Source organism: Neophocaena asiaeorientalis, unplaced genomic scaffold (genome assembly GCF_003031525.2).
Source record: "Neophocaena asiaeorientalis asiaeorientalis breed wild unplaced genomic scaffold, Neophocaena_asiaeorientalis_V1.1 scaffold129, whole genome shotgun sequence".
NCBI classification, from domain to species: Eukaryota; Metazoa; Chordata; class Mammalia; order Artiodactyla; family Phocoenidae; genus Neophocaena; species Neophocaena asiaeorientalis.
This window is the reverse complement of record NW_020172446.1, coordinates 7,033,243-7,045,729: the sequence shown is the minus strand read 5'-3', so window position 1 is coordinate 7,045,729 and position 12,487 is coordinate 7,033,243. Positions and strand designations below refer to the sequence as shown.

At 40.8% G+C, this 12,487-nt stretch overlaps 1 protein-coding gene across 2 annotated transcripts in view; it reads left to right on the top strand.

Annotated features, from left to right (window-relative positions):
- The window catches only part of METTL16 (methyltransferase 16, RNA N6-adenosine), a 53,523-nt gene extending 41,261 nt beyond the window's left edge, over window positions 1-12,262 (top strand). For both annotated transcript variants that reach the window (XM_024735702.1, XM_024735693.1), the window contains 2 exons: window positions 10,046-10,219; window positions 10,730-12,262. In XM_024735702.1, coding sequence (XP_024591470.1) covers window positions 10,046-10,219; window positions 10,730-11,353 — 798 coding nt within the window. In that variant the 3' untranslated portion in view covers window positions 11,354-12,262. The remainder of the gene's footprint in view (window positions 1-10,045; window positions 10,220-10,729) is intronic.
- Window positions 12,263-12,487: the final 225 nt, after the last annotated feature.

Genomic DNA, 12,487 nt, shown 5'->3' with positions numbered 1-12,487 from the left:
TTGGAAATGCATCTTTTAGGAATTAAAAAATTCAGGTACAAAAATTTTGTGGGTATGATTATTTTGTTAGATGTTCCTCAAGCACTGAAATTGAAGTCTGTTTATTTTCTATTAACACTGCTCTTTTCCTAGAGTAGCTATCTCCTGGGGTTCCTGGTGGATGTAGAAATTACCATTTGGGCTTGCAGGCTTTTGGTGTGTAAAACTTAGAGATCATTCCAATGAAGGGTTCTGTCTCGGCTTTAAGGTTAGCACTGGAATACTAATGAGTTTTGAAGCTGGGTGATAGTTCATTACCCTATTTTGTCTACTTTGCATGTGCCTGAGCTTGAACATTCTTCCGTAATAGAACGTTTTAAAACATGATTTGTTCCACAAAATTCTCTTTGTCCTCTGTGTTGCTATATGCAAAAGAAAAACGGTTCTGAACTAGTTAGACCGAACAATTTTTCTGGGCCGTGCTAAGAGGTGGTAATAGAATAGCATCTGTTTGTTCTCACATTTCCCTTGGAAGAATGATTGACTTACTGTTGCCTGGAGCTGTCCGCCTTAATGTTCATGCACACGTTGCTCAGCGTGGGCTGCTTCTTCCCACAGTGTTTACGGAGGCCTAGTACCTGGTCCTTGCTGTCTCTAATCCCCTGTCCACACCACAGGCTTGTTCTGGGTGCTCCTCTCCCAAAGTCTTGGCCACGCTTGGTCTCCAGAGCCTCTCTTAAATGTTGCTGTGTCTATGAGGCTCTTTCCTTCTCCCATAGGGCAGAGGAGTAGAGACATGTGCAGAAGTACAAGGGGATGATTTGCAGATGTTTCTGAATACATGAGCTCAGATTTGAAACAGCCTTTCCTTCCTGTGCTCTGCAGCTAGGTGTGCTGCTGGATTGAAATAAGTTTCCCAGTCAAGTCTGATTGGCCTGCCTGATGGAAGCCTAGACTTGCCTCTGTGCCATGCAGTAGGGTATCTAGAGGTTTGTGTTTGAAATTCTCACTGGTTAAAAAAGATGGTTCTGCTTTTTTTTTTTTGATTCTGCTTTTTTGACCTCCCTGAGGGATTATCCTTTCTGTTGTCTTCTAGAACACTAGGGCTTTCCCACCAAATGGTTAAAATCATTAGTAATGTCCTAGCTTATCCCTGTGCAGACACTAACAGCTGCAGGAAAATGGAACTGCACCTGTTTCCAAATGCTTCCTGTTTAACCTGCTTTCTGCACTTGTTGGTACCACAGGCAGAAGAGCTGATAATGAGCTCTGGCACTCTTCAGGCCATCTCAGGGACCAGCATCACCCTTGCCCTCTTGGATTAGTAGCTATTTCAGATCAGAGTATCAAAGAGTACTATGTTTCTGTGTAGCAAAATCAGCTTACTTTATTTGCTCCCTCCCTCCCTGTCTTTTAGGCCATCCTTGAGCCCTGTTCATAGTTTCAGCCATCAAAGGATGCCTCTTGCTGAGGGCTTCAGGTTTCTCCCATGCCAGAGTACTCATCCCTCCCCACCACTACCCCCAACCCAAAGTTGTTAATAATGCACTCCCAAGTGTTCCATTAGGTACACTTAAACTGCTACAGGGGAAATGGCAATTTCTGATTTGTGGTAACCCAGCAACAGTTTCTTAGCACTGGTGCCCTTGATCAGCATCTGCTTTCCCAGGGGTAGTCCCAAGGCACTCGGGACGTTTTTAGTGGACTGTCCTCTTGGTTCACCTTCCCTCTACCTGGACCTCTCTCACTCCTTGCTTTTTGAAATGGTCACTTCATTTCCTCCCCCTTGCTCCTGCTGGTGGTGGGGAGGGAGGAGGATATGCTGCTTTAGGTGAGGAGAGGAAGCCAAGGACTAGAGCTAGTTAAGCAGAAGTATTGACCTACTTCCGCATCCCACCCCCACTCCCGCCTTTTTAGGGTAAATGTGCAAGTTACTATGGCAACTTCTGTTTTCACTTATCTCAGGCCTACTGACTCGTTTCTGTTGGTGCTGAATGCTGAAAAATTCCAATTCACTTTTGATTCAGGTGCCCACACTAAGCCCATTGCTCTTGTCTGGATTTATTTTAACAGCAAAAAGACGAGTCCTAGTGTTGATAGAATTTTGTACATTCATTTTTGACTGATGACAAATATAAGGAAACATATTGTAAGGATGGTTCTTTACAGAATTTTAACAAGCCACTTATAATGCCTCTTTGTCCGAGCTTCTCCTCTAATTGCTCAAGGCATTATTTTAGGTTTGCTTTGCTTTGCTTTCAGACGTTTGACACTTGTTAAAAGAAAAAGAGAAAATAATGTAGCCATAGTAAATTGTGCACTCTTGGTCTGAGCATTGCCCAGGAACTCTGGTTTTAAAAAATGACCTCCCTGGGTTCAAGACATTTCCTTTGAGCCTGGGTCTTTCCTGTCTAGGGAGTAATAACTAGAGGGCTTTTTGGAGAACAAATGGAGGGAAGGGGTCAAATTAATTATGTAACCTTGTTAGTGTCAGAGTGGGGGTCCTCTGATAGTGCTCCACTTCTATTCCACAGGTTCTCAAACTAATTCTAGGTAGAGGAGGGATTCCGTGTTGGTGCCCAGGGGATGACAGTTGGGGGCAGATGTAAGGCTCATACTTCAGGGCTGTCTCTCATTTTAACCAGAGCTGATCTGCTTTTGTCAGTATTATGTATTAATTTTATTTATTGAAAGGATTCTGCTTTTAAGACATGGTTAGAAAACCAGTACTCTACCAGACTGTATATTATGCTGTAAAACAGATGTGATGGTTAGGGAGCTGAGCTCTTGAACAAAACCCAAGCTAAGGCTCCTCCTCTTAATTACTTTTCTTATTAAGTGTGATGTTCATTGTGATAATACCGAAGAAATAAGATACCATTTTCTGTACCTTATGATGATCAGTTGTATGGGAGAGAAAAACATGTGAAGTATTGATACAGAATTTTATATATGAGTAAGTAATGAAATGAATGGTAGGGACCAGAATGGTGTGGAATTAGGGAGTTCAGAAAAGGAAATGGTTCAGGCTGGGCTAGCGTGGGGGACTTCACGGAGGAGGAATTGTCAGTGTCTGACTCATAGTTGGTGCTTGGTAAGTATTTGTTGAATGTTAAAAGGAATGATGTAGGACTTCTACTAAGGAGCAGCATTGCAAGCAGGACGTTAATAGGTATAGTAGATTTAAAGCAGTGGATATAGTGCTTCAAATTGTGATGTGAATGCTTCGCACACATTATGTCATTTTATTTAAACCTGACAAGTTGAATACGTGGTATTATCCCCACTTCCTAGGTGAGGAAATTGGAGGCTCTAAAAAGTCAGGTTGGAGCCCAGATTAGTCTGATTTCACAGCCTAAGCTCCTACTCACTGTACTGCCAAAGGACTGCCTTTTATTCCAGCCTAGCCATGTATTAACCTACTTAGGCAACCCTTCATCACCTTGCTTATAGGCCATCCCAACAGCCTTCCATGTAACAGTCACTTGGATTCATCCTAAACTCACCATTCAAAGAATGTATAGCTCCTCAGTGGCTCCTTGGGCCTCCCAAATCTGTCTTTGACTTTCCCTTCCATCCTAATTGCTCCCTGTTTTCCTGACTGTACTGTCTTCTATGATATTAGAAGTTCCACAGTCTTTTCACGATGCCAGAGTCATAACTGACTTTGTACAGCCTTTGCTCACAGCCCTTTCTCTGATCCATCCTGTGAACTTCCCTCCACTGCAGCCCAGCTCAATTCCCGCTTCTGCATAAAGCCTTCTTAACCATGCAGCCCATAGAAATCTCTCTGGACTTATCTCTTTCAGTCATTTATATTCTGCATGAACTTCCTTGTGACCTAGTAGTTTGTATTGGTATTCTGTTTAACTGTGGCATGGTGGATAACACCAAAACTATTGCATAGTGTATAGAAAAAGCCTTTTGCGTGCTGGCCCCTGTCTAGCTTTATGTTGAGCAGGTTACTTTTCTAAGTTTCAGTTTCCTCATCTATAAGATGGGGGTAATAATAGTACCTACCACATAGGGTTTTGAGGATTAAATATAATTAACACAGTGCCTGGCATATAGTAAATGCTCAGTAAAATATATTGTATTGTCATTCCCCACCATTCCTTCTCACCCACCTCCATATTTGATGCCCCAGTAATGTTGAGCTTCTGCTCTCTGATCCCTCTCCAGGAGATTACTCTCTGACCATCAGACTCCCATCTATCAAGTTAGTTCAGATACTGCCACCTGTGAAGTTTGCCCTCACTCTTCCTAAATTGATATTGGGATTCTGCTCCTGTGTTCACTCTTTGTCCATATTGTGTCTTCTACATGGCATCAACCTAGTATAGTGTCTGGTCCTCAAATAATAATTATTAAATAAATGAAAATGAAGGAATAAATGATGTGGTACAGTGATTCTCAGACTTTTCCACTGAAGTATCAGCTATAGGAGGAAATGTTTTCTGACAAATCCCTGGGCATCAAGGTGACAATAAAGAATTTCCCAGGAAGCACTCTGTGCTCTTGAAGTCTCTTCTTTTCTCTTTAATATGCATTTGAATTTTGTATTGTATTCCATAATATATATCTTTGTTTTTAGTTTTTGAAGTTAAATAATTTTAATATTGCGTCGATTGACAGTCTAGGAAGACACCTAGTGTTTACCTATCAATCACCTACGTTGACTGTTGACAGCTCGTGGCTATTCTTGTTTCATCTGTATTCCATATACTCCTTCCCCCTGCCCTGACGATTCTGAAGCAAATCTCAGACAGTATATTATCCATAACCATTTTCATATTTATCTGTAAAAGGTAAAGATTCTTTAAAAAAAAACATAACCACAATAATTTATAATTCCTTCATGTTGGCTGTATAGTTGATCAAATTTTTCTTACTGTCTCAGATGTTTTAAAGTTTGTCAAACTAGAGTCTTACTAAGTTTTATGTGTTGCAGTTGATAGATATATCCTTTGAATTGCTTTTAGTATGGTTGTCCACCCCCTCTTTCCCCCTTCTGTCACCCACTCCCTTGTAATTTATTTGTTAAAGAAAATGGGATATTTGTCCTGTAGAGTTTTTTATATCTGGATTTTTCTGAGTGCATCTCCGTGGTGTTAATATGTTCCTCAGACCCTGTCTTTCCTATAAATTGGCAGTTAGAGCCAGAGGCATGATCAGATATTGTACAGTTTTGATGGGGGGTGGGGGGGAGACTGCTTTCTAGGTGGTGTGTGGTATGCTTCAGAACTTCCATCAGGAGGCACATAATGTTTGCTTTTGTCTTCTTACAATGTGAGCAGTCATTGATGATCATTGCCTGGATCCATTAATTCATCTAGAGTTGCAGAATGTTGATATTCCGATTCTATTACTCCTTCTTTATTGCTAAAGTACTTATAAAGAGAAACTTCCCCTTATCAACTATTTGGTTACGTTGAGGTACAGTTCATCTGGTAAAGGCAGGATAAATGCTTGATTATTTTGCTTTACTTTTCAGTTTTAAGAATAATGAGTTAGTGGTTCCCTAGCATCTCCCAGAAGTGACCAAAGACGGTGGTTTAGGTTTTGTTTTTAGACTATTATGAACTCATGGATTTACACTTTCAGTATTTTTCAGTCTGTTACACTTATTATCTTTATTGATACACAGATTATGTCCCATCTTTGCCCATGGAGCGTTTATTCAAGTTGGATGCTGAGTCGTCTTATCATACTAGAGTCTTGGGTAGTAGCTCCCTTCCTGTCTAGTATGACAGGTTGCTCCCCCCAAAAATACGTTTTTTTTCTTCCCCAGAGCTGGCAGCAACTATTTTTCGATTTTGTTTTTAAAGATAAAATACATCCTAGTTCCGACTTTCTATTTAGTTTCTACTTAACTTCACCAATTGTCTATCTATATCTCCCGTTCAAAAATTCCATGCCAAAAATCTCAGTCCTTGACCATAATTAATTACTCATTTGTTTTGGCCCATGATACACCATGGCAGTCTCAAAGTTAACATCACCAAATGATTTGTGAAAATAGCTTTTTTTTTTTTTTTCATTCTTTTGTCCTTGGGGACTGTCTCATGATGGATTTTAAAGTCATTTGGAATGTTTCCTTTTTGTGGGTTTATGCCACCAGTCCGTACACAGTTACGTTCATTTGTTTCATTCTACTTTATATTTTTAGGGATTGCCTCTTTTTGTACTATTTAATTTTGTTTTGTAATTGTAAAAGATATTTACCCATGGTTTCAAAATCAAATATTGAAAAGGATATAGTTAGAAGTCTAGCTTCTTTCTCTTGTCTCTTTCACCCCAATCAATCCCTCTTCTCCTTGGGTTACTATTTAAACGATTTTATAATTCATCCTTCCATTGTTTTTTGTTTGGTTGTTTTAGTATAAAGAAACACACATGTAGTTATAGCCACCCCTTCTTAGATAGGTAGCATTCTACATAAACTTTTCTTCCCCTTGATTTTTTACTTTTTATTGTTTTTGACTATATCTAGGAATGATTACAGGGACATTTTAGAAACAGTAACCTGGCAGATTAGGTAACAACAGAAATGCCACTGGGCTGTTAATAAGGAAGCCGCACTTTTAGACAACAAAATATTTTGTCCACTTCATGGCAGCAGAGCTGATACACATTTGAATAAGGCAAGATGGTCTGACTGTCCTTCCCAGCGCACCTCCTGTGTGTATTCCAGCCAGGTGTCAGTGTTGGCTGCTTGGCTTTGTTTCTCCATAAATGACAGCCTGTGCTGAATAACAGCTTACAGACATTCTGCTTGTTCCTGGAGGACCTGGGGCAGTAGCCATTCAGAGTATGGTAGAGCAGGGAGGACCCCAGTGCAGTAGCCAGGAGCACTCCTTTCCCCTCCAGACCATTCTGGAAGCTGCTTTGTCTAAACGAGGAGGCTGTGACTTCATGCTCAGCAGATCTTAGTGAATGACTCCCTTTTCCTGCAGATACGAGGGAGCTCTTAAAGCTTTCATGCAGCCTGTGGCTTCATTGGGAGTTTCTGCCTTAGCTGTAGTTAACAGCAGAGCTTCAGCAGCATAGCAGATGCTACACGGGATTGCGTCAGGTTACACCTAATTTGAAAGTCTCCTGACTAATTGTACCACTGAGATCTAGAAATTAATATAAGAGTGATGATTTAAGAAATTTAAAGACGGCTCTGCTAGGTAAAGCATATTTTAAAAATTTAAGAACTGTTTTTGTCCAATTTATGGTTTCAGTATAGTAACACTTGACGCTCCTCCCCCTGTTGATTTTTATTCATTGAATCCTTGCAGTTCAAGCAATACAAAACCTGTATCCGCTGCGGGACTTACAGCTCCCCAGCAAACGTCTTTCACATTGTAATTTCAGCTGGGCAATGCAGTAGTTCATCTTCTAATCCAAAACCAGTTGTAAATTCACTTTCTGAGTCTTTGCACTAAACTGAATTAACCATTGTAAATTATTGATTTTTAAATTTATGCTTTAAAATGTTGAATTATTTATGTTACTTTGTCTTGTAAACTATATTATGACAGTTTGAGTGTAGAACTCTTCATTGAAAATATTTGTGGTTTGAGATTTAAAAGCATATTAGCAAATTAAGATCATCTCAATTAGGGAAAAACAGATAGCTTCTACTTACTGGTGTTGTAACAGGGTATATATACAGTTACCTACTGTTGAACCTGTGGAGTTGAATTTAACTGTTAATTTCTTTAAGACCTGCTCCTGTATTTTACTCTGGCCCTGCCTACTAAGAATTTACAGTACGAACGAGAAAGGGAGAGGAATGATTGCTGTAAGCCAGGCTTAAGTTAATCTTTAATCATTTAAAAACTTTGAGAATTTCTAAAGTATAAATTATCTGTCTCTTTGAGTGCCTACCTAGTTTCTATAATAGAGTAAAACTAAAACAATCCTGAGAATATGTGTGTGTATTAAAACAATTCACTAAAAATCTTCAGAAATACCAGATTTGTTGATTGACCATTGTATATGGGACACTGGAGCCAGGATGCAAGGTAAAGGAGCAATATATGAGATAGAGAAGGTTACATTTTAGTACTGGTGTAAGAAGACAATAAACTGTTTTGTTGTTTCTGACTCCCTTGGAACTTGTAAAGTGGATCCTTGATAGAGCTCTTGTTAAGTTTGGGGAGGATGCATTTTTCTCCTTTAGTTCTAGAAATGATGATGAGTCCATTCTTACTTTTGGAGAAGAATAGTGCAGGAAATGAGAAACACAGCAGTATCTTCACTTTGCTGGTTGGAATTTGTGAGCACAAATGATTACCACCTCTGTCAGAAGAGAGATGGGGCGTTATCCTTCTAGCCATATTTGTAGATGACCTTTGGTGTGCTGTCAGGGATGGCCCTGTGACGGTGACCTTTCCATGTTAACAGCCTTGGATGTCAGGAAGTGGAAAGGGAATCTGATTCTTCTCCCCCATCCTCCTCCTACAACACCACCATCTTTTTTCACCCCCAGCGTAATAATCATATCTTAAGCTCCTCTTAGTGCAAAGTGTTAGGCTGTCCGTAATTGTAGAAATTATGTTTCTTATGCTGGGTGATTGAGTAATAACAATACTACTATCTTAATGTCAACATAAATTTGTCTCATCTTGTCTGAAACATTAACTGAGCAAGTTCAGACTCAGGGCTTAGAGTCCACCATTCATTTCTCAAGAGCAGGTTTCTGACTCACACACACACCCTTTGTTTTTGGTCCTTTTCTTCTAAGCTTGTTTTCTATTGTTCTTTAATTTCCATTTTTTATTAGTATCTGGTGTAAAGGGAAAATGTAGATTGTTTCTAAGAAATACCATCTAAAAGTTTTCTAGCATAGAATAAACTGGATATTTTGTTGTGTATGTGTGGGGTAGGGAGTTACTGGTTAGTTCCTATAAGGCCTCACCCAGTAACTGGACCTGACTATGTGTGTATATGGACGTGCTCTGTCACTGTTTCCAGGCAGAACTGGAGTTAGCAGCACAATTATCAGAGGCCTTTCTTTAGGAGAAGATCTTCAAAGCTGACTAGGTGTTTTCTTTTTTTGAGCCTTTCTTCTTATAATCCTGCTCATTTTGACCCATTTAACCTTAGAATTAGCTTAATTTTTTTTAAGCTTTGATAAAAGTTGTCTACAAGTCTGTCTCTTAAAGTATCCATAATATATCTGGTATTAGCTGAGTCATTTTTAAAAATTTAGCAAGTTTTTACTTTAAAGAAATAAACTTTAAATACAGCAGTGTCACTTGGTTTTTAAAATGGAACTTGAGTCCCTCTAGTGGGTAGAGTGTAAATCACTTTCCAAGCTTGAAATTTAAAGAAAGACGACAACCTTGAGTTATGTGGAACCGGCTTTCAAATCCGCTGTTCTCTTCGGTGCTGGTGTCCCCTCTCCCCAGCTGAGAGGCAGTGCTTAGCTAGCCACTGGCTTGGCCCTAATGTTAACCAAGATTCAGCGTCCTTTTCCGCCCATGTAATTCTGATGGCCCTGGTCATTCCTAGCATGTGATCTCCCAAACTGTGGCTCACCAGCTGCTTTCTTTCAAGCCTTGGCAAGTATAAACTCAGGCTACAAGGTGGTGATTTTAAGCCATGCATTTCTTTATAGAAAATAACACAATGCCCTTGGGGTCCTTGAGGTGCCATGAAAGAAATACTTGCACAGGCCTGTTTTGGGCACAACAGGTAGATTAAGGACCTTTAGTAAGTGGAGGAGTTACGTACTGATAGCCAGAACACAGGCAGCATGGTATGGCAGAAAAGAACCTGGCTTTGGGGTTCAAATCCTAACTTGACAAATACTAACTGTGCGACCTGGAGCTGATTACATAGGCTCTCTGTATCTTAGTTTTTCCCTTCTGTAAAATGGGGAGATGATAAACCCATTTTGCAGGGTTGTTTTGAGTATTAAACATAAAGATGCAAAGGCCTTTGTGTTTTTAGTGCTCTGTGATTGGTAGCAGAGGTCATGGTTATTTCCCAAGCTGAATTCATTATAAGGCATGAGATTTAGTTATTTGGATAACCTTCCCTCTTCTCCCATGCCTTCTTTTTCTTTCAGTCACCACCAAGTAAGCGAAGAAAATTAGAGAAGCCAAGGAAACCCATTACGTTTGTAGTATTGGAATCTGTGATGAAAGAATTATCCCTCAAAGCATCGTCTTTGGGCTCTGAGACAGTGGAAGGCATAGTAGTTGTGACAACATGGATTGAAAAAATTCTCACCGATCTGAAGGTACCTGGCTAATAAGCACATTGAAGAAGTACTTATAATAATCTCTCTTTTTTCTTTTATTTTTTCTTCTATTTTTTAATTTTTAAAAAAGTTTATCTGTGGCTGCGTTAGGTCTTCATTGCTGTGCGCGGGGCTCTTTCTAGTTGCGGGAAGCAGGGGCTACTCTTTGCTGCGGTGTGCGGACTTCTCATTACAGTGGCTTCTCTTGTTGCGGAGCGTGGGCTCTAGGTGTGTGGACTTCAGTAGTTGTGGCACGCAGGCTCAGTAGTTGTGGCTCGTTGGGCTCTAGAGCACAGGCTCAGCAGTTGTGGCGCACGGGCTTAGTTGCTCCACGGCATGTGGGGCCTTCCTGGACCAGGGCTCGAACACGTGTCCCCTGCATTGGCAGGCAGATTCTTAACCACTGTGCCACCAGGGAAGCCCTCTTTTCTTTTTTAAAAAAGAAAGTTCTAAGGAGTTTTCAGAGGGGAAAAGTGATTTCCTATAAAATTCTGTTTTTCCTCCAAACAGGTCCAGCATAAACGAGTTCCCTGTGGAAAGGAGGAAATTAGCCTTTTCCTAACAGCCATAGAAAACTCCTGGATTCACTTAAGGAGGAAGAAAAGGGACCGAGTGAGACAACTGAGAGAAGTTCCCCGAGCTCCCAAGAACGTCATCCAGGCCTTGGAAGAGAAAAGGTCCCCCGCTAAAGAGTCTGGCAAGAACCAAGACTTGGCTCAGGGTCCCCAGGAGAGTGCTCTGTGTGGGCCTGCTCTACAGGAAGGCGAGTCTGCCACTGTGGAGGGCCATGGCCCAAACCAGGACTCGCTTTCCCAGGAGGAAAACCCAGAACCCATGGAGGATGAAAGGAGTGAGGAAAAGGGAGAGATGGAGGTTTGGGAAAGTTGTAAAGGCTCCAGTAATGGAGCCCAGGACCAAGAGGCTTCTGAGCAATTCAGCAACCCAGTGTCTGAAAAAGGGAACCATCTCCAAAGAGTGGCTGGATGTTACCTATTCAAGTGTTTGATAAACGTTAAGAAGGAGGTAGATGATGCCTTAGTTGAAATGCATTGGGTTGAGGGCCAGAACAGGGATTTGATGAACCAGCTTTGTACTTATATACGTAACCAGATTTTCAGGCTTGTTGCTAGTTAACTCCAAACTCCTTGCACAGTAAAGCAGCTTGCTTTGGAGTGTGGCCTGTGGGGTGGCAAGCTGAACCCCACCATTGGCCTACTGGAATTATCTGAAACAAATTAATCCATTTTAAACATCTCCCTCCCTTTTTTTTTAAGTTAACAGGGCACTGTAGTATGGTAGTTCAGAGGAAGAATTGTGATTATTTGCGTCAACAAAAAGCCAGAAGTAAACTCACAAGGGATTTAAACCTGACTTAAGCTGATCACCTTAGCTTTAGACCGGTTTTCTGTGGCCAAAAGGATTATTTTTGCAGTCTGATCCTGGTCAGAACTTACAGAGCATCACACTCTGTCACCCCTGGTTGCTTCCTGGGAAGGGGTGACTTTCTCAACCCCCTGGCGGAGGTGGTATACCAGATAGCCCTGTACCTTCTTCTAAAGTCACCTTCAAGACGGAAGACTTTGGGTACATATAATTGATGACCCCTGTGTCAGTCCTGAGAAGGGAACTGGCCTAATGGTAGGTGGCGGGAGAGTCAGGGAGAGAAAGCTCAGTAATGCCAGGAAGAAGGGCCAATCAGGAAGCGCCTGGAAACGTTGGAAACATTGGCATATTCCTGACTCTTGTCTGTTTTTATGTTGGTTATTTCAGAAACAGAATTAGGGAATCAGAACTGCCAGATGTGACTGAGATATGGCAGAATGAAGCCATACCCCTACCTCCAACCTGTTTAAAGTACTATTTTGTAGCAGTTTTACTGGTGTGTGATATTTTTTAATTTGTTTCGACATTTGAAGTGGAGCTAATATAAGAGTATTCAGAATTGAAAACTGTCAATCCTGTTTGAATCCTGGGGTTGGGGAAAATATTTTCTTGGCTTTGAATGGGTAGGTGATTGATGATAGAAATAAAAATGGAGCAAGATAGTTATGTGTAGTAAGTTGCTTAAGAAAGTCTCATCTATTGGCCGATAAGTTGTCGCTGATCAAAGACGGTTTTTTGGGGTTCCCTTGTAATCCCTTCTTTGTTTACCTGTTACCATTGGAGAATTCTAAGGCTGAGGTAACCATGTTCTTAAAACATGTTTCTAATTGTAGTGTCAGGGCTTGGCAGGAATGTCTCTGGAAAAGGAGTCTCTCTTTTATTCTC